This window comes from Pagrus major, chromosome 17, assembly GCF_040436345.1.
Source record: "Pagrus major chromosome 17, Pma_NU_1.0".
In the NCBI taxonomy this organism is placed as follows: domain Eukaryota; kingdom Metazoa; phylum Chordata; class Actinopteri; order Spariformes; family Sparidae; genus Pagrus; species Pagrus major.
The window spans coordinates 25,249,155-25,270,120 of record NC_133231.1 but is presented as its reverse complement, the minus strand read 5'-3'; the positions used below and the strand labels follow the sequence as shown (position 1 = coordinate 25,270,120).

General features: G+C 36.3%; 1 protein-coding gene and 1 long non-coding RNA gene across 2 annotated transcripts; one reads left to right on the top strand and one right to left on the bottom strand.

Annotated features, from left to right (window-relative positions):
- Positions 1 to 1,732: 1,732 nt before the first annotated feature.
- Positions 1,733 to 17,574, bottom strand: LOC141011764 (uncharacterized). Its single transcript, XM_073485031.1, has 27 exons — positions 17,455 to 17,574; positions 16,994 to 17,041; positions 16,765 to 16,812; positions 16,513 to 16,538; positions 15,153 to 15,441; positions 14,195 to 14,245; positions 13,912 to 13,955; positions 12,887 to 13,178; positions 12,527 to 12,570; positions 11,531 to 11,816; positions 11,193 to 11,236; positions 10,658 to 10,946; positions 9,702 to 9,752; positions 9,380 to 9,423; positions 8,599 to 8,890; positions 8,238 to 8,281; positions 7,286 to 7,571; positions 6,989 to 7,032; positions 6,273 to 6,555; positions 5,239 to 5,282; positions 5,062 to 5,135; positions 4,616 to 4,830; positions 4,243 to 4,493; positions 4,004 to 4,132; positions 3,620 to 3,755; positions 3,429 to 3,458; positions 1,733 to 2,775 (listed from the first exon to the last, which is right to left on the bottom strand). Exons 2-27 carry the CDS (start codon positions 17,001 to 17,003, stop codon positions 2,507 to 2,509), a joined length of 3,615 nt encoding a protein of 1,204 aa, XP_073341132.1. The 5' UTR covers positions 17,004 to 17,041; positions 17,455 to 17,574; the 3' UTR covers positions 1,733 to 2,506.
- Positions 17,575 to 18,927: 1,353 nt separating this feature from the next.
- Positions 18,928 to 20,016, top strand: LOC141011776 (uncharacterized). The gene is made up of 3 exons (XR_012180361.1): positions 18,928 to 18,981; positions 19,767 to 19,814; positions 19,969 to 20,016. It is a non-coding gene; the product is annotated as an uncharacterized lncRNA (long non-coding RNA).
- The last annotated feature ends 950 nt before the right edge of the window (positions 20,017 to 20,966 follow it).

The following is a 20,966-nucleotide window of genomic DNA, read 5'->3' as shown; positions in this document are numbered from 1 at the left end:
GAAGATAAGGTACTTTCCGTTAGTCCTCCTCCAGTCTGAAGTGTTGTTCAGATCACAGTCAGATCACTTCCCTCTTTACTCCTCAAACCAAACAAACACACTCTGGACAGTTTTACATTTAAGCACTGATATGTTTTATACGTGACTTTGCATGAAACATAAGGTCATTATTTTTTAATTATTTTTAAACTGCATATTACATCATAATAAGCACCCACAATGTTTTCCTCTGAAATATGAGGATGTATTTTTTCAGTTTATTACTCTTCAGTTTTGCTGAGTTAAATATTGTTTTCAGTCTTCAAACACCCTGAAGTCCAACATCTAAAGAAAATGCAGCTTTTCATTATTCATTCATTATTGCTTTACTGTTTCATTTTGCACTGTATCACTTAAAACAATAATTTTGCCTAAAGTGGTAATTAAAGTGTCTTTTAGCTGTTTTAAAATGAATTCCCAAACAGATGTCACTTATATAAGAAAATCAAATGAGATTGTACCATAGTATGAAACTGTCTCCACCTCCTGCTTTATGATAGACACGGTATATCTGATGATATTCATGAGAAACACATCATTAATATACCTCCACCTTTTGGAAATCAAACACAATACACACACATTGCAAAATAACATTTCAGATGACAATTTGTGCTGACACCTCCAGATTGTTTCATATCCAAACCTTGTAGTCTTCAGCTCCAACCAACATTATTTATCAACCAGCTCCCTCTAGAGCCACAAAAGGCTTTATACAACTTTGTCTCACATATGCAGCGGTGCTCTCCAGTCCCCAAGAACTGGAAACAGACTTGATCCTCTTTAAAATAAGACTCTGCTTTCAGCCTCCTTCCATCCGTCCAGATAGATTATTAATCAGTAAAAGTCTGAAGACAGAAAACATCAGCAGCAGTCAGACGAGAGGAAATGTAGATCAACAAGTGTGTTCACTCGTCTTCACCTTCATTACATTTCAGAGAGAAGCTGCAGCTCATTTCTTCGTCCAAATGTTGGCAAAGGATAAGCATGGTTGCATCATTTGATAAGATACAACTTTTATAACATTTTAAAATACTTGGACTTAAGGACAATACAATCATACAAATTCAGGTAGTTTGTTACTTATAACGTTTGCAGGAAAGACTAATCTCTTAATCACCCTACAGTTTCCTGACTGACAACATCCAGCTCAATATCATTGAATCAGTAAGGACATGAACCCCCCTGAACACAAATAAATGTTAAGGGCACATTTTTAAAAACCTGGAGGGAAAGACAAGCACACGTGATTTCTACATGTGATTATTACACTTGCTTCATATTGTCAGAGGCAGGTTTACAGACTGTGACAAAAATGTGAGACATGAATTGGCAGAAGAAAAATACTGTACTAACAAAGACAGAGGGAAAAGGAATCTTTCCCAGGGAGAGCAGCGCTGCAGAACGAGGGAAATATATATGTGTAGAGCACACCTGACTCAGTGGCAGCTCATGCAGCTGATGACCCTCCATTCAGCCCCTGAAGACTACAAACAGAAAAGAACGGGGACACCTAGTGCCGGGTGGAGGGGTTGTCACAATATACTATTTTTAAGAAACTCCATTCAGTCAAAATTTAAAATAACAATCACAAGATTTTATATTAAATTTCAGAATAGAAAACATTTTGAACGACCACTGAAAAGCACTCTTATTGAGCAGAATTGAAAGATGTAACACCAGATAAAAAGAATATTTTGAACAAATGAAAGTTTAAAGCAACTTTAAAATGTACAGATAACCATTCATAATCAAGCATGTTTTACAAAATTGCGTAAACAAAATAGACTCTCGGTCAATTTGCTAAAAACATTACATGTCTAGTTTTCTTCAGTCTTTTCTTACATGATCGTCTGATAAACCTTTTTTCTGAATCTGGTTTCTAATCTTACATGAAATCTCATCTCATGTCATCAAAATGAAACAATTAAATAGGCCTCACTGATCATGGCAGGGAAGACACTGCACACAGTACACATTTTTATTTAAAAGGTCCAGTATGCAGAATTTAGGAGGATCTCTTGGCAGTAACTAAATATATTTGAGTTATGATTTCATCAGTGTATAATCACCTAACTAAGGATTGTGTTTTTGTTACCTGAGAATGAGCCTTTTATATCTACAGAGGGAGTGGGTCCTCTTCAACACCATGTTACAGCAGGCCTTGTCCAGAACAGACACGAAAATAAAAAATAAATAAGTAAAACACTGAGAGAAAGCGGTCATTGTAGGCTTGGAAGAGGAGACATTAGAGAAGAACACATTTTTTCAGGCTCACCAGAGCTTTTTGTGACGTAGACAGAGCCCTGATTTTCAAAATGTCTTGTTGGATGACAAGAACAATTTATCTAGAGAGAGGAGATATAAACCAGGATATTTTCAAAAATATTGGCTATTAAATTGTTATGTCAATCTGTAACAATATTAGGTTCAGGTAGCAAAGAGATAATGTTGTAGGTCACAGTATTTATGACTCCTTCATCTTGAGATCAGCAACAAGATGTGACTCCTTCTCTTTAAGGATTTGGAAGAAGATGTCTTTGGCTGCTTGACCTCCAGCTTTCAGGGGGCCGCTGTAGAGTTTCCTCATCCTCTCCTGAGTGGTCGGGATAGTCCTGATTGTGTCATAGTCTTCTTGTTGGATTACACCTTCTTTCTGGAGATTATCCAATATTGGTCCTATATTGGACACTCTTGCGATCAGATCACACTGGTGTTTATCCAGAAAGTGCTCCCCTGAGGGTGGATGGGAGGAGAAACACTTTCATTAGATTAATGTCAGGCATCAGTTTCTTTAAAAAAAGAAATAAAATTAATATCACAAATATATGTTGATGGACGGTTAGTCACTGTTTAAATTGGACAGTAGAACATTCAACATTAATTGGTGTAGTTTGGTTTAACCTCAAATGCAAAATATAATTTTTTTTGAGAAACTTAAATATTTTATTGATTAGAAATATTCAAGAGGGCAACTTCACAGGAAGTTTAAAGGAAATACTTGACCACAAATTCTATACAACTGCTTATCTCGAACCTTGTTACAATCAAATGTTCTGCTGGGAAACCTTGGGACTGGTATTCATGTGGATGTCTCTTTGACAAGCAACACCCACCCAGACACCGTTGTAGACCAAGTAACCCCCTGATGGCAACGACGATCAATGTTATTAACGTCATCTGTCAGTGGATTTAATGTTGGCGCTGATCGGTGTAGGTTAGTGGCACTGTCTAACAAACCCCCCTTACGATACATTTTTGATTCTCTCTTTTTCGAAAAAAGGGAAATCCAGGTGTAAGTTGGCTCTGAAGCTGAATGGGAAGCGGTCTTGTGCCTCTGAAATACAAAGTGGAATTCTTCTCAATATAAATAATTTCAAATGTCTTACCTTGTATATGAGCAGAACTTTGGTATTCATCTGAAAAAAAAGGGCAGATGTAAAGAAAATATGGATATGTAGCTGATTCACTGCTGTTATCTAACAGTAGACATCTGCTTATCTCATGGTGCATATTCAATAACATGAAACTTGTACATTGAAAGCATTCATAAACTCTTGTGATATTATTTGAAGCTGACCTTTTCGAAGTGCACAGGTCCATACTGGCTGGTGCTCATTTTCTTTTGTGAGCTTGAGCGAGAACTTTCTGTCTGGATTTTCAATGTACACTTCAAAGAAATTTGGCTCTCTGCTTTCATATCTGAGCTTTAATTTCTGTGGGGAAAAATATGTATATATACAGTAAGGAATTTCTCTCTTTTTCATGCTTTAAAATGAGAAAATTGTTGTGGCAGTGAGAAGTAGTGTAGTAAGTAAAGTTGGATCGTTTTGCTTTCTTTTCGTTTTTGAAAGAAATTTAAAACAAAAATGTAACTGTTGTCTGATTGTATTCATCTTGTAGCATCAAACTCATTTCTGAAACAAAGTTCACTCCAAAGATTTAAAAGCAGTTCAAACCAAACCTCAGGATAAATTTCTGCACCATCCAAATCTGCTGTGAGGATGAAGCGATCACGCATTTTCAGGGACTTCTCTGGATGTGGCTTTTGGATTGCTTTGTATCCAGAGGATAACTGTCTTCTGTCTATTGCCTGTAGGAAAAAACAAGGTTACAGGAACCAACAATGTTGTCTGTGTTATCAGTTTATATGTGATGTGTTTTATTTGAATTGGTACTGGTGACAGTAAGATGTGCAATAACCTGTTGTAGTCCAGGATCACGCGGGATCAGATAAACATGGAGCGTCAGGAATGCCGTGTTGGTCTTGTACATTAACACCTTACAGTTTATTTTCACTGGAACACCAAATTTCATCAGGACCGCTCTTGGAGAAAAAACTGGTTCTGATAACTTGACATGGGACGACGTGACCTCAGCCACTTTTTCCACAACGTCTCCACAGTCATCGATGTGTAGGACTGCAAACTTGTCTCTTATTTCAGGGTTGTCATCTGCACAAAATACAAGCACACATGATTAGTGAGGAGAAAAGGATTAAATCAGTTTTTTAAACATGCTGTCAGAACTTTAAAGTTTATAAATGTATTTTATTATTTTCTTCATGTTCACTTACCTATGCAGATCCAGTGTGGCAGGTACACTACATCCAGCTTCCCAGCATGGACTGTAATGTCAATAAGGGGACCTGCAAGCCTGTACTTCATGCTCTCCATCCTCTCCATAGGTTCCTCCCAAGGGCAAAACTGGTACTTGAAACTGACCTTCTCCTTACAGACCCAGCGCAAACCAGAGACACTGCATTCAAAGTTTCCTGCTTCAGACTGAAGGCTAAGTCGTGGGGAACAAAACAAGTGAGTTTGTGTATGTTTACAAAAATACTGTTTTACGGGCACAATGGAACAAATGTACATAAATGTGCCTTATGTTTGCATTGATATAACCAGTAACAGCACACAGAAAGATTTTAGTGTTCTTTGTGTGATGAATTTCAAGAACCAATCTTAATATTTCCTCTAGTTCCAGTTTACTGTGACGCAGTATTTATGATGTTATTTTTACCTGTAAGTTGGAGCCTCATCTGCGTCTGTACTGTTCACTTCAGGTTCAAGTTTAGTCCAGTCACTGGAGTCCTGCTGCAGAGCACAATCATTTTACAAGTAAGTGGAAAGGACTTGTTTTGCAGCATCACGTAACTGAACAAATAAACGGAACAATTTAATGAATATAATGAATTACCATTGCACTTCCACAGTCCTCATGCTCAAGGCTTCTTGAAGGACCTTGTGAAGACACATAGGATTTTCTTTGAACAACGTTATGTTGATATATAAACTTATCTGGTAACTTTTCATATTTTTTACTGGGAAAACACTATATTCTACATAGCTCTGCTAGCCAGGCATCACCCCCAATTCACAAATCTGATTAGTCGGGAATCTCTTCGCTCATTTTCCATTTCAAGGAATGTTATCAACGGGCACAGACCAAAATGCTTCTGGACGGGAAAGACCTACAACCAATCAGAGCAACCAAATGTTGAAGTCCAAATTCTCTGATTCGAGCTTCTTAAATGAGAAAATGTTTCCAGTTACTCCTCTGTGACAGTAAACTGAATGTCTTTGGGTTGTGGACAGAAAAAGACATTTGAGAATATCATCTTCGGGTATGGGAGACACTGATGGACACTTTTCACCATTTACTGACATTTTATAGACCAAACAACTAATTGATGTATTTAGAAAATAATCGACAGGATACTGTTTTGCCCAATAGTTTAAACACGTTTCTTGATAGCTCAGCTTCTCAAAACACAAAACTGAGAACACTGAACCATTTTGTCAAATTTGGCAAAATGAAACACTTTGTATTTTTATATTTTGTACTGTATCACACTTTTCAATGTAGGTGGGTTAAAAACAGACCCATGTCAAGGCTACAAAATGCCCAAAATGTGATAATACTAGTTTGTCAAGAATTTATTTTTGTATTTTAAAATTACCTATTACTTACATTTTAATACAATACTTTTTCTCATCCTCGTACTTTGTATTTTATTTTGATTTATGACAAAATACTTGATGTATTTACACCCATCTATGTTAATTAGCACAAAACTCTGATGTAGGGCTTTTAGACAGGTTAGATCTCCAAAAACCATCAGTGACTAGAAAATCAGGACTAAAAGTTTGAACTTAGCTTAAAATGATACAGACCACAATCTGCATACCAGATTTCTGACATTCAAATATAGTTTTTTTCCCACAGCCTACCTTCAGATCCTAAGCTGATGTCTGACAGCCTCTGCACCAGATCTCTCCTGTTCATCTTATTGAAAACCTCCCTGATCACCTCCTCAGACTGTTGGCCGTAGAGCTCCACCATCAGCTCCACTGTCTGAACTCTGTCTGCAGTCTCCAGTCGGTGTCTTGGGATTTCTTGGCCTTCCTTCATTTCAGTGTTCAGCAGGACATGCTTGAATTTCTCCAGATCCCCGGGACTGAAATCTTCCAGCGTTTCCAAAAGCTTCTCCTGAAGTGATGTCATGGTTACTTCCTGATGGATACAGTACAGACAATGATAATGATACAGGTGGTAATATCTGTTCTGTTGAATGTGTTTTTTTTTGTTTTTTTACAAACACAAACTTATCGTTGTGTATTTGTTTCTTTAGCAACATCAAAGAAAAAAAAAAATTTCCTCATCATTTTCCTTTTTAATTCCTATAAACTGATTACTACCACCTGATCTAACACAACATATTCTTGTTTCTCTAACAGTGGCTCAAAGAAAGTTTTTACACAACTTGACATTTGGCATTTATGTTACAACATAACTGGTGGATAAAATAATCACTTAATGCTGTGAGAGAACTATCCACTTTATAACATTTGGTGTCCTTTGTATCGTCATTTATAATGTTCAAGATGAGGATGTTTTCACCTCACATTTATTGAATGAAAGCTGTGATGTGTAAAGTCAAACTCACTCTCTCAGATGATGCAGGTGGATGTTTACCCACAGAGTGTTTCTCTGAGGAGGAAATAAATAAAAATGGACTCAGAGGGTTATAATCTAATTACACAAAAAGAGTATAATCAACTTTAATCAGGTTCACTTATCTTCACAATCTTTTCTGTTAAAGAAATTTAACACAAAAGCCCTGAAACAAATACTAACCTTGTTAAACATTACCCTTACCCATTACCTTACATTTTTTTAATCATGAATTATAAAATGTATTTATGAGACATTTATGAGACACTTTTTGTCTTCTTAGTCTTACCTTTGAGTCCTGTGCTGGGCTTTGACAACCTCTGAACCAGATCAGTCCTCTTCATGTCCATGAAAACCTCCCTGGTTAACTCCACAGACTGTTGGCCGTAGGTCTGAACCATCTGATTCACTGTTACTGCTCTGTCTGCTGCAAAACTAAACACCCATGAGATATCTGGGAGGTTCTTCTGGGAGACAATCGACTGCAGAATCTTCTTGAATATCTTGAGCTCTGTGTCACTCAAATTATTCAGGGTTTCCAAAAGCAGCTGTTGAACAGCTGCTATTGTTGCTACCTGAAATAATCAGTACATTCATGAGACATTTATTTAATCCACTGGGTACAATTACAAATGTGTCTCTTTGAAGCTTGTCAATGTTATTATAAACGTGGGTGTTTCAGCTGGATCACACAAGTTATTGATCCATTTGGTAATCACTGTTGATTAATCGCAGTATGTGCACTTTTTTTATTGATTAGTACGTTGACCTGGTCTATTTATTTATTTATTTTAAGTAACACAATGTACAAAGCAAAAGAGTATTACTGTTTCAGGCTTCGCTTTAATTCTTATAAGCTGGTTTTTATTTTAATTTACAGGCTGCACATCTTCTCACAAACACTGAAATAAGTCACAGTGGCTCAAAGAAAATGTTTTCATTATTTCATGTCATATATTTCCTTTATGCTTTGGAAATGGTTTAAAGTACAATAAACAGATGTTTCTGATGAATGAACTGAATCCTGAATTTAATCTCAGTGGTAAAGATATCATATCATTATTATATTAAATTAAGAGCTCGGCCTGAATGCAGCTTCAGTTCTGTGATATAATAAACATATAATTAATAAATCATGAGTTTGGGTCGTATCATTATTTAAAATGTTAAATATGATGATCATTTTTAACAGCTGTCGAAGGAAAGCTGTGTTGTATGAAGTCAGATGTGACATTACTCACTTTGTGGATCAGTGCAGAGCGGTGTTCATCTGCAGAGTGTTTCTCTGAGGAGAGAAGAGGTAGAAAGTCACTCATAACTGATGACTGGTCTAACAGCTTTAAATTAAAATGATCAGGCAATATTGCCTCATGAAAAAACACAATACACAAAATTACAGCTAAACGTGTTCAACAGTGGCATATAAATGGTCATTTCTACCCACTCTCTTAGTCATAATATATTCTGTACACCAGCTGATGTGTCTTCTCTACATTAAAACTATTATCATTTATAATGTAAACAGAACACAAAGCTTATAAACTCAGACATGTTATATACCAGTTTCATGATTTTATCATGTTTTTATCTTTATTGTCTTACTTTTGGATCCTGAGCTGCTGTCTGACAACCTCTGCACCAGATCAGTCCTCTTCACCGTCTTTAAAATATCCTTTGTCTTCTTCACAGACTGTTGGCTGTAGTTCAGCACTATTATAAACACTGTGTCCTGCACGTGTCTTGTCTGTGATCGCAGCATTAATGTGTTGTATGGGAAGTGTTTGATGTAGTCGATTTGAATCAACAGGGTATATTTAAATTTCCCTAGCTCTGCATCACTCAAATCTTTCAGTGTTTCCAAAAGCAGCTCTATAACAGACTCCATCGATTCCACCTGTTAAATTCAGAGAAAATGTTCATGAGATTAAAATACAGTTTCTCAGCAAGGATGATTACAAATGTTTCTGTTCACATCTCATCAATGTCTGTGTTTAAGAAATGTGGATATGGTAAGAGTACATTAGCACAAAGTGATAACATTTATTTCAACTGATCACATATACCTGTTTTTATTATGTGTATACAGTTCTTTCTTCCTTGTGATATCAAATTGATTTACTTAAATCCTCTAGTCTAAGGTGATGTCTTCAAATGTCTTGCTTTGTTCGGCCAACAGCCCAGAACCCAAAGATATTCAGTTTATAATGTCACAAAACAGAGAAAAGCAGAAGATCCTCATAGGCGCTGGAACCAGAGAGTGATTGGCATCTTTTTTATTTAAAAAAATTACTCAGTTGATGTATTAATTGTCAAAATGTTGATCAGCTAACAGATTAATTATCTTAGCTTTAGTTTAAAATCAGACAGATGTGACATGACTCACTTTCTGGATCAGTGCAGGCCAATCTTCATCCACAGAGTGTTTCTCTGAGGAGAGAGGAAACATAAAAAAGACTCATGAATGATTCATTTAACAACATAATCAGACTGTGCGACTATAATGATTCTAATATTAAGGATTTATTGTAAAATGTCCAGAAAATCTACTTAATAGTAACATCATAAAAAAATCAATATCAAGTTTTTCCTGATAAACACTTTATTATCATCTATTAAACTGTGTTAAATGTTCATACACTGACATATCAATTAAAATAACTACAGGACTCATTTCACACATTAATTCATTTATATAGGTCACCTACCTTTCTCTGTGGTATTCACACCAAACACTTCAGCTGACGAACCTGCAGCAGCTGCAACACAGTTAATGACAACTGTTATTGCATTAATAAATACTCTGTGTGTAACCTTTATGTGTACTTGTCTTGAGTATAATACTGAGTCATGAGAATAAAAAGCCTTTAATGTTTCAGTTTCAGGTGTGTGAACTGAAGGCAGGAGGAGGTCATGATTACAGAGATCACAGAGGGAATCAATGAGAAAACACTGTGATTAATTAACTTACACAGACTATCTCTCTCCACAGTGGAGTGTAGTGTACGTCAAAGCAAAGACACACAAAAAGACAATTCAACAGATTCATGTGAAATTATGTCGACAACATTAGCCAGATTTCTATCAGGCCATTAACAATACAAGACTGGTAATAATGAACTCAATGGACCAAAAACAAACAAGATGTGGCCCAATAAAGAAGAGTGTTTTCAATAAAAAGATGTTGAGCCCTTTGAAAACACAACATTTACAAAAAAAGGACCAAAGATTCAGATTCATTCAGAACTTTACATTAAAATCAAGATCCAAAACTTTCAACTCTGAAGTAATCTCTGTTAATTTCATATTTATTATTATTATTTCATTTTATTGTTTTTGCACCAGTAAATTAAATTAGTTAGATTTGCCACATCAAAAATTAAGTATATATTTTACAGAGTGGAAAAGTTATTTCTTTATTTTGAAGATAACGTAGAACTAACTGTGAAGTTTCTATGGTTCAGTTTTTGTTGCGACTGTGTTTGACATGTGATGAATCAACTCTCTGGTATTGTTGCTGTCATGGCAGGTCTATACGGTGCTGTTGCACTGATTTATATAATAAACATCATCTGATATTTTGCACCAGAGTTCAAAAGATTTTGTAACAGTGTGTCTTTGTCTGTTATTATGAATTAATGTGACAGTTGTCCTCCTATCTTACCTTTGGGTCCTGAGCTGGTCTCTGACAGCCTCTGCACCAGATCAGTCTGGTTCATGTCCATTAAAACCTCCCTGGTCACCTCCACAGACTTTTGACCGCATGTCTCCACCATCACATCCACCAGGGACTCTGTCATGTTTCCCTTCTGCAGTCTGCTCAAGGGAATCTGTGGAAGGCTCCTCTGGAAGAATGTGAACTGCAGAAACAATATGAAGGTCTTTTGCTCCTCATAACTCAGATCACTGAGTGTTTCCAAAAGCAGCTCTTGAACAGCCCCCATCGTCGCAGCCTGGAAAATGTACATGTTCATAGAGAAAACGTCATTTCTTTTAAGATGTGTTTTTCTACAAGATCACCTAAGCTGCTGATATATTTGGTATAGATCGAGATCCCTGGGACTGAAATCTTTCAACGTTTCCAAAAGCTTCTGCTTCTGCTCCTGACGGATTTAATATAAACAGGGGACATTTATGTAACTTAATTTTTCACCCTACATTTATTGAATGAAAGCTGTGATGTGTAAAGTCAAACTCACTCTCTCAGATGATGCAGGTGGATGTTTACCCACAGAGTGTTTCTCTGAGGAGGAAAGAAATAAAAAATGACTCAGAGGGTTATAATCTAATTACACAAAAAGAGTATAATCAACTTTAATCAGGTTCACTTACTTTAAAAAGAAATACAAATTTAAAATTTCACTGCAAAATGATACATAATCATAAACAATCTTTAGTTGAGACAGTGTGAGTTGTTGATTTGATTATTTCATTAATGTTTTATTGATCCATGCCCATCCCTTACGGTTTTTTATTTTAAATTATAAAATGTATTTATTAGACCTTCATGAGACACTTTTTGTCTTCTTAGTCTTACCTTTGAGTCCTGAGCTGGGCTTTGACAACCTCTGAACCAGATCAGTCATCTTCATGTCCATGAAAACCTCCCTGGTTAACTCCACAGACTGTTGGCCGTAGATCTCAACCATCTGATTCACTATATCTGCTCTGTCTGCTGCAAAAGTCAACGCCCATGAAATATCTGGGAGGTTCTTCTGGGAGACAATCGACCTCAGAATCTTCTTGAATTTCTTGAGCTCCATGTCACTCAAATCATTCAGAGTTTCCAAAAGCAGCTGTTGAACAGCTGCTATTGTTGCTACCTGAAATAATCAAGACATTCATGAGACATTTATTTAATCCACTGGGAACAACTACAAATGTGTCTCTTTGAAGCTTGTCAATGTTATTATAAACGTGGGTGTTTCAGCTGGATCACACAAGTTATTGATCCATTTGGTAAACACTGTTGATTGATCGGAGTATGTGAACTTTTTTTATTGATTAGTATGTTCACCTGGTCTATTTATTTATTTATTTTATTTAATTAACACAATGTACAAAGCAAAAGAGGATTGCTGTTTCAGGCTTCGCTTTAAGTCTTATGAGCTGGTTTTTATTTTATTTTAATTCACAGGCTGCACATCTTCTCACAAACACTGAAATAAGTCACAGTGGCTCAAAGAAAATGTTTTCATTATTTCATGTCATATATTTCCTTTATGCTTTGGAATTGGTTTAAAGTACAATAAACAGATGTTTCTGATGGATATTTTTTTTATTCTAAATGAAAAACAATTAAAATTCAGGAAAGATCCGGAGTTTAATCTCAGTGGTAAAGATACCATATCATTATTATATTAAATTAAGAGCTCGGCCTGAATGCAGCTTCAGTTCTGTGATAAATAAACATATAATTAATAAATTATTAGTGTGGGTCGTATCATTATTTAAAATGTTAAATATGATGATCATTTTTAACAGCTGTCGAAGGAAAGCTGTGTTGTATGAAGTCAGATGTGACATTACTCACTTTGTGGATCAGTGCAGAGCGGTGTTCATCTGCAGAGTGTTTCTCTGAGGAGAGAAGAGGTAGAAAGTCACTCATAACTGATGACTGGTCTAACAGCTTAAAATTAAAATGATCAGGCAATATTGCCTCATGAAAATAAACAAAACACACAAAAAAGTTAATCCTCCTCAACTGTGGCATATAAATTGTCATTTCTACCCACTCTCTTAGTCATAATATATTCTGTACATCAGCTGATGTGTCTTCTCTACATTAAAACTATTATCATTTATAATGTAAACAGAACACAAAGCTTATAAACTCAGACATGTTATATACCCGTTACATGATTTTATCATGTTTTTATCTTTATCGTCTTACTTTTGGATCCTGAGCTGCTGTCTGACAACCTCTGCACCAGATCAGTCCTCTTCATCGTCTTTAAAATCTCATTTGTCTTCTCCACACACTTTTGGCCACAGATCTGCACCATTGAAAACACCGTGTGCTGCACGTGTGCTATTGGTAGTCGCCGCTTCAATGGGGTGCTAAAGAAGTGTCTGTGAAACTCAGGTTGACGTGACAGGGCACCTTTAAACATCTTGAGCTCTGCATCACTCAAATCTTTCAGTGTTTCCAAAAGCAGCTCTATAACAGACTCCATCGATTCCACCTGTTAAATTCAGAGAAAATGTTCATGAGATTAAAATACAGTTTCTCAGCAAGGATGATTACAAATGTTTCTGTTCACATCTCATCAATGTCTGTGTTTAAGAAATGTGGATATGGTAAGAGTACATCAGCACAAGGTGATAACATTTATTTCAACTGATCACATATACCTGTTTTATTTCAAACCACTTGTATACATGTATACATTTCTAGTGTAACCAAATCAATTTACTTTATCTTCTTTTACAGTTATTTTATTTCTGTTTACAGGTTCATGACATTTTATTTTACCTGTTTGAGAGTTTCCTAATGTGAACACAAGAACAAACTGACTGCAGCTTCAGTTCTGACAAACCTTCAGATGAAAATAATTTGTTGTCATTATTAATAATATTCAAGATTAATTTCATTCTACTTCTATTCAATGAGAATTGTATTGTTTAAAGTAGCACTGCAAATAACCATTATCATAAAAATTATAATAAAATAATTACATAAATAAATGTTGTTAAAAGTACATATCACAATTTCAAGGTGACGTCTTCAAATGTCTTGCTTTGTTTGGCCAACAGAGATATTCTCAAAGATATTCAGTTTACAAAGCAGAAGATCCTCACAGACGCTGGAACCAGAGAGTGTTTGGCATTTCTTTTTTAAAAAAAAAATGTTGATCAGCTAACAGATTAATTATCTTAGCTTTAGTTTAAAGTCTGACAGGTTGTGACATCACTCACTTTCTGGATCAGTGCAGGCCAATCTTCATCCACAGAGTGTTTCTCTGAGCAGAGAGGAAACATAAAAAAGACTCATGAATGATTAATTTAACAACATAATCAGACTGTGTGACTATAATGATTCTAATATTAAGGATTTATTGTAAAGTGCTCAGAAACTCCACTTAATCGTAACATCATAAAAAATCTATTAAACTGTGTTAAATGTTCATACACTGACATATGAATTAAAATAACTACAGGACTCATTTCATACACTAATTCATTTATATAGGTCACCTACCTTTCTCTGTGGTATTCACACCAAACACTTCAGCTGACGAACCTGCAGCAGCTGCAACACAGTTAATGACAACTGTTATTGCATTAATAAATACTCTGTGTGTAACCTTTATGTGTACTTGTCTTGAGTATAATACTGAGTCCTGAGAATAAAAAGCCTTTAATGTTTCAGTTTCAGGTGTGTGAACTGAAGGCAGGAGGAGGTCATGATTACAGAGATCACAGAGGGAATCAATGAGAAAACACTGTGATTAATTAACTTACACAGACTATCTCTCTCCACAGTGGAGTGTAGTGTACGTCAAAGCAAAGACATACAAAAAGACAATTCAACAGATTCATGTGAAATTATGTCGACAACATTAGCCAGATTTCTATCAGGCCATTAACAATACAAGACTGGTAATAATGAACTAAATGGACCAAAAACAAACAAGATGTGGCCCAATAAAGAAGAGTGTTTTCAATAAAAAGATGTTGAGCCCTTTGAAAACACAACATTTACAAAAAAAGGACCAAAGATTCAGATTCATTCAGAACTTTACATTAAAGTCAAGATCCAAAACATTCAACTCTGAAGTAATCTCTGTCTAATTTCATATTTATTATTATTATTTCATTTTATTGTTTTTGCACCAGTAAATTGACTTAGTTAGATTTGCCACATCAAAAATTAAAGTATATATTTTACAGAGTGGAAAAGTCATTTCTTTATTCTGAAGATAACGTAGAACTAACTGTGAAGTTTCAATGGTTCAGTTTTTGTTGCGACTGTGTTTGACAGGTGATGATTCAACTCTCTGGTATTGTTGCTGTCATGGCAGGTCTATACGGTGCTGTTGTATTGATTTATATTATAAACTTCATCTGATATTTTGCACCAGAGTTCAAAAGATTGTGTAACAGTGTGTCTTTGTCTGTTATTATGAATTAATGTGACAGTTGTCCTCCTATCTTACCTTTGGGTCCTGAGCTGGTCTCTGACAGCCTCTGCACCAGATCAGTCTGGTTCATGTCCATTAAAACCTCCCTGGTCACCTCCACAGACTTTTGACCGCATGTCTCCAACATCACATCCACCAGTGACTCTGCCACGTCTTCGTCCTGCAGTCTGCTCCAGGGAATCTGTGGAAGGCTCCTCTGGAAGAACGTGAACTGCAGAAACCATGTGAAGCTCTTTTGCTCTTCATAACTCAGATCACTGAGTGTTTCCAAAAGCAGCTCTTCAACAGCCTCTATCGTCGCAGCCTGGAAAATGTACATGTCCATAGAGAAAACGTTATTTCTTTTAAGATTTTATTTTTATTTTATTTATTCATATGCACAATGATAAAAAAAACAAGAATTATATTTAATAATACAAAGGCAAATAATTGTGCAGGAGAGGAAAAGAAGCCCAAAGGGCTTATATGAATTCCTCCCCCTCAATATAAAATCACTAAAACAAATTAACCAATAGAAAAAAAAAAAGAAAAAAAAAGATAAAAGAGCAAAAAAGGGAAAAAGACAAAGAAAAGACACAATAAACAAACAAACAGAGAGAGAAAAATATCCATAAAATTACAAATTCATTTCAGTTATACTAGACATGAGTATTGTTTTGCCTGGATAGAAGATACCTCACCAGACTAGTCCTAAACATTTTGTAGGATGATATAAGCTTAAGAGACCTATCTAAAGAGTTCCAGAGTTGGGGGCAATTTAATACAAGATTTATGACTGGAGGTACGACAAAGAGGTAAATGAAAGTTCTTCAGGCCTCTCACTGAATAAGAGTGAATATCTGATGATAACAAAAAAAACTTATGAAAAGTGCCTGGAATGTCTTGTTTGTAATGAATGAAAGATGTGTTTTTCTATAAGATCACCTAAGCTGCTGATATATTTGGTAAGTTTCTGTTTGTTATCTCAGAGGATGATTCCTATGTCCTGCTACCTTTTAATATCTTTAACCTGCGATCTGTAACTGGTTCTTTTTGCATTTCCAGGCTGTAACTCGTTCACTGTGCTGTCAAAAACTAAAATGAGCCACCTGATCTCAATAATGAGATGTTGGAGTAACTGTAGAAACAGGCGGCAACTCAATGAAGATGTTTTTAAACTTCATGTTTTGCATTTTGTTTAATCCTTTGAGGAACTTCAAAACTTCATGATATTAACAGTACTGAGCTCAGTATCATCTCAGCTTCAGTTCTGTGAGAAACATCAAATGTAATTCATGTTTGGTTTAATATTCATCATTAATGTTGAGTTCATTTTAAACCTGAATCTCACTGAATAAAAACTGTACTCTGCATGGTCAGGTATGATATTACTCACTTTGTTGAACTTTGTTGAGAGTTTTTCTGAGGAGAAAGAAAGAATAAAAGGAATTAAAAAGAATTATTGTTGTTAATTATACATCGGGCATTGAACAAACTCAAGTTCAGCCTGTTTTAAATATCCAACCACGCAGTAAATTACAAAGCAAGTTTATCGTCAGATTCTGGATTTCCATATATTCTGATCCGTGACCGACAGACAGAGTACAAGGCATTTACAGAGGAGACCTCATACTACCTGTACACCTACCGTCTGGTTTGGTATCCACACCAGCTCCTCCAGTTAAGGGTCCTGCAGCTGAAACAAAATTAGGGAAAATTAAAACTGTTTTACAATGGATCTGTCTTTAAAAAGTGCTATGAACTCTGTTTTCACACATGCAACAAACAAATGCCTTAGGCTTGTTGTCGACAACCCGAACTCAGTGAGTAAAGGAGATTTAGTGAGATGACTGTATATATAATACCTGTGCACCTACCTTCTGCCATTGTATTTACATCAGTCGCTGCCGCTGAGGATCAAGCAGCTGCAAAGAGTTTAAGAAAAATGTAGACTTCAGGACAATGTACTGCTTTAACTTTCTGCATACCTCTGTTATCTCATATATTGTACATATAAATAGTAAACAAAATGTTGTCTTGCTTTAACAATCAGAGCAGAAAGAAAGCAAGATATAAATACATATTCAATTTCAAGTAGCCTGAGAGAGCAAAGCAGCACATCCTCATATTTAAGAAGTTTGGAGAGAGAATATTTGGTACCTTTGCTGATTATTATAATAGTTAGTTACCAATTAATTTTCAGTTAATTGACGAATTGTTTCAGTTTTACAGTTCAGATAAAAAAAAAAATCAAAAACAAGTTTCTCTGAAGGAGTGCATCAATCAGAGTTTACTTCTAAAAACTAACAGAGGAAGTAATGAAAAGTACATTTCTCACATTCAGAGTCTCCTGGAAACCTCCAACAGACAGGACAGCTCTGTGCTGCTGCTACTTCCTCATCAATGCTAGGCTAATTGAGCTAGCATGGCCGTTTTACCCTCTCTCTGTCTCACACACACACACACACACACACACACACACACACACACACACACACACATTTGTACGTCAAGGTCTGGAGGCTGAAGACAAAAACAACTCTGACTCTCCTCCTTGACCTCTCCAAGTCTCCTCTCTACCACATCCCTCCTCTCTCCTCCTCCTCCGTTTTACCCTCTCTCTCTCTCTCTCTCTCTCTCTCTCTCACACACACACACACACACACACACACACACACACACACACACACTATTCACGTTAGTTGTCGTCTTCCTAAATACAACAACAACTCAACCATCTTGTTAAAGCAGCTGTCACCGTCTGTTAGCAAAGTGTCAGCTCCTCTAAACTGTCTCACTAGTGTCAGACTGCTGTGAGGAGGAGGCAGAGCTCTGACAGTCAAAGTAATACAAATCAGCCAAATGTTGTGGTTCATTACCGAAGCAACTCTGAAATAAAACTCACCTCTTCTTCCGTCTGTACGTCGGTGTCTGTTTCAGTATCTCTGAAGGTTTAAAAAAAACACAGTAAGTGTAAAATCCAGCCACATCTTCAACCTTCAGCTCGTCCAGCAGCCTGAAGAAGATAAGGTACTTCCCGTTAGTCCTCCTCCAGTCTGAAGTGTTGTTCAGATCACAGTCAGGTCACTTCCCTCTTTACTCCTCAAACCAAACAAACACACTCTGGACAGTTTGGGCCGAGACGTTGTGTTTGTAAAGTTGCTCAGACTGAAGTCAGATACAGAAATAAAAAAAAAAATATCACACTTTCTGTTCTGTGTGTGCAGACTTACAAAGTTACAACCTGAATGTTTAATGTGATGAATGCGTGATGATGGTCGTCGTCGCTCTGAGGAGTCTTGCGGTTACCGTAAGTGTTACGTGAATTGCGCATTCGAATTATCGGTGCGGCTCATTTGACCGCGCAATCGCGAAAGACGAGCTGACTTGACCGCAGTGCTGCACTTCAGAGAAAGAGACAAATAATGACAGTATGTTTCGTGCGAAGTCACGTATAAAACATGTCAGTGCTTCATTTTAAAACTGTACGTGTGCACCTTTATCTTGCTGTGTATATAAACTGTGCAGAGTTTGTGCAGTAAAATGGGCGCTGGCTTGATGAGTAATGAGGGAGGTGACCTGACTCTTCAACAACACTTCAGACTGGAGGAACTGGTTCATCCTCTTCTTCAGGCTGCTGAACGAGTTAAAGGTAGAAGATGTGTCTGGATTTTACACTTACTGTGTTTTTTTAAACCTTCAGAGATACTGAAACAGACACCGACGTACAGACGAAAGAAGAGAGAGACACCAGGTGAGTTTTATTTCCAGTCCAGCTTGAAGAGAGCAGAGCTGCTTCACGGTTAAACTGTCAATTTAACAACAGTGGACGGACTTCAGCTCAAACTACTGAAGCTACTATAAGGTAATAAAATAAAATAATAAAATAAAATGTATTTAGGAAGACGACAACTAACGTGAATAGTGTGTGTGTGTGTGTGTGTGTGTGAGACAGAGGGAGGGTAAAACGGCCATGCTAGCTCAATTAGCCTAGCATTGATGAGAAAGTAGCAGCAGCACAGAGCTGTCCTGTCTGTTGGAGGTTTCCAGGAGACTCTGAATGTGAGAAATGTACTTTTCATTACTTCCTCTGTTAGTTTACTTTCTAGAGAATATTTAGAAGTAAACTTTTTTTTTTCTGAACTGTAAAACTGAAACAATTAGTCAATTAACTGAAAATTAATTAATTGAAATTAGTCACTTGAAATTATATATTTTTGGCCAATGGCACTTTTTTTTCAAGGTTTTCTGACATATTTCTGACTGAACAAGTATCAGTTGATCAATCAATAATCAGCAGATCAATCTACAATGAAAATAATAACCACATGCAGCCCTTCTTTAATCACTTGTCCTATCTGACTGATCTGACTTAAGTAACTGTGTCTTTAGTTCAGGTTACAATAGTTAAAAATGAGTTTACTACACTACAACAAACTGCTTTGTACCTTTATGGTGGATCAAAGATGTGCATCATTATGTGCCATGTACTATTTTGTTCTGGTGCCTTTATAAACTGTTTCTGATTGACACATTCCTTTGTGTAAATTTAAATGGTTTCTGAGATAAATATGAGATAACAGAGGTATGCAGAAAGTTAAAGAGCAGTACATTGTTCTGAAGTCTACATTTTTCTTAAACTCTTTGCAGCTGCTTGATCCTCAGCGGCAGCGACTGATGTAAATACAATGGCAGAAGGTAGGTGCACAGGTATTATATATATATAACTTCATTTTACATCAAAGAAGGCATTTGTTTGTTGCATGTGTGAAAACAGAGTTCACTTTTTAAAGACAGATCCATTGTAAAACAGTAATTTAATTTAATTTAATTTTCCCTAATTTTCTTTCAGCTGCAGGACCCTCAACTGGAGGAGCTGGTGTAGATACCAAACCAGATGGTAGGTGTACAGGTAGTATGAGGTCTCCTCTGTAAATGCCTTGTACTCTGTCTGTCGGTCACGGATCAGAATATCTAGAAATCCAGAATCTGACGATAAACTTGCTTCGTAATTTACTGCGTGGTTGGATATTTAAACCAGGCTGAACTTGAGTTTGTTCAAAAAAAGAGTTCAGGTTCATGAAAGTAACAGTGGCCGCTGATAAATGCTGCATAGTATTATTGAATTTAAATGAAGGATTTGACTTTTAAGGAGAAATGTTTTATTGCTTTCTCACCCAGAGCTGTATAAGAAGACCGACACCACTCAGCTGTCTGTCGTAACGTGTCTGTTATGTTTGTATTAGTTAAGTATGTATGTGAGTCAGTTTCCATGCTGGACAAATTTCACACATTATATTTTGTGTGTGGGCTTGTGTGTATAATAGCCTGTTTATAAATATAGATGTTATAGCAATTCATGATGTATTGTTGTAAGTTTAGGAACCCCTGCTCTACATCACTGTAGTATGAGTCAGTGCTCTTCCTGGGAGCCACATGCAGTTAAAAATAATTCAGTGAATGCAATACACACAAAATTACACTAAATCATGTTTACAAAATCTTTTTAAATTGTCGGTTCTTAATATTTGATGATCATCTAAACTTTGATACAGAAAGTAGAAGTTAGAAAGCCTCTTGTAATGAAACCTGTATATTAAGTGGCTTCATGTTCTTTTCAAATCCAATCAGTCATTGTAGAATAATTTTTACCTTCTTTCCTCAGATGAACATTTTGTGTATAAACATCAATCTGAGCTGATCAAGAGAGTGAGCAATGTTCAACACATTTTGGATGAGCTCCTCCGCCAAAATGTCATCCAACAAGAGAGTTATGATAAAGTCAAGACTCTGCCCACTGCTGAGGAGAAGATGAGGGAGCTCATCAGTGGGCCACTGAAATCCAGTGGA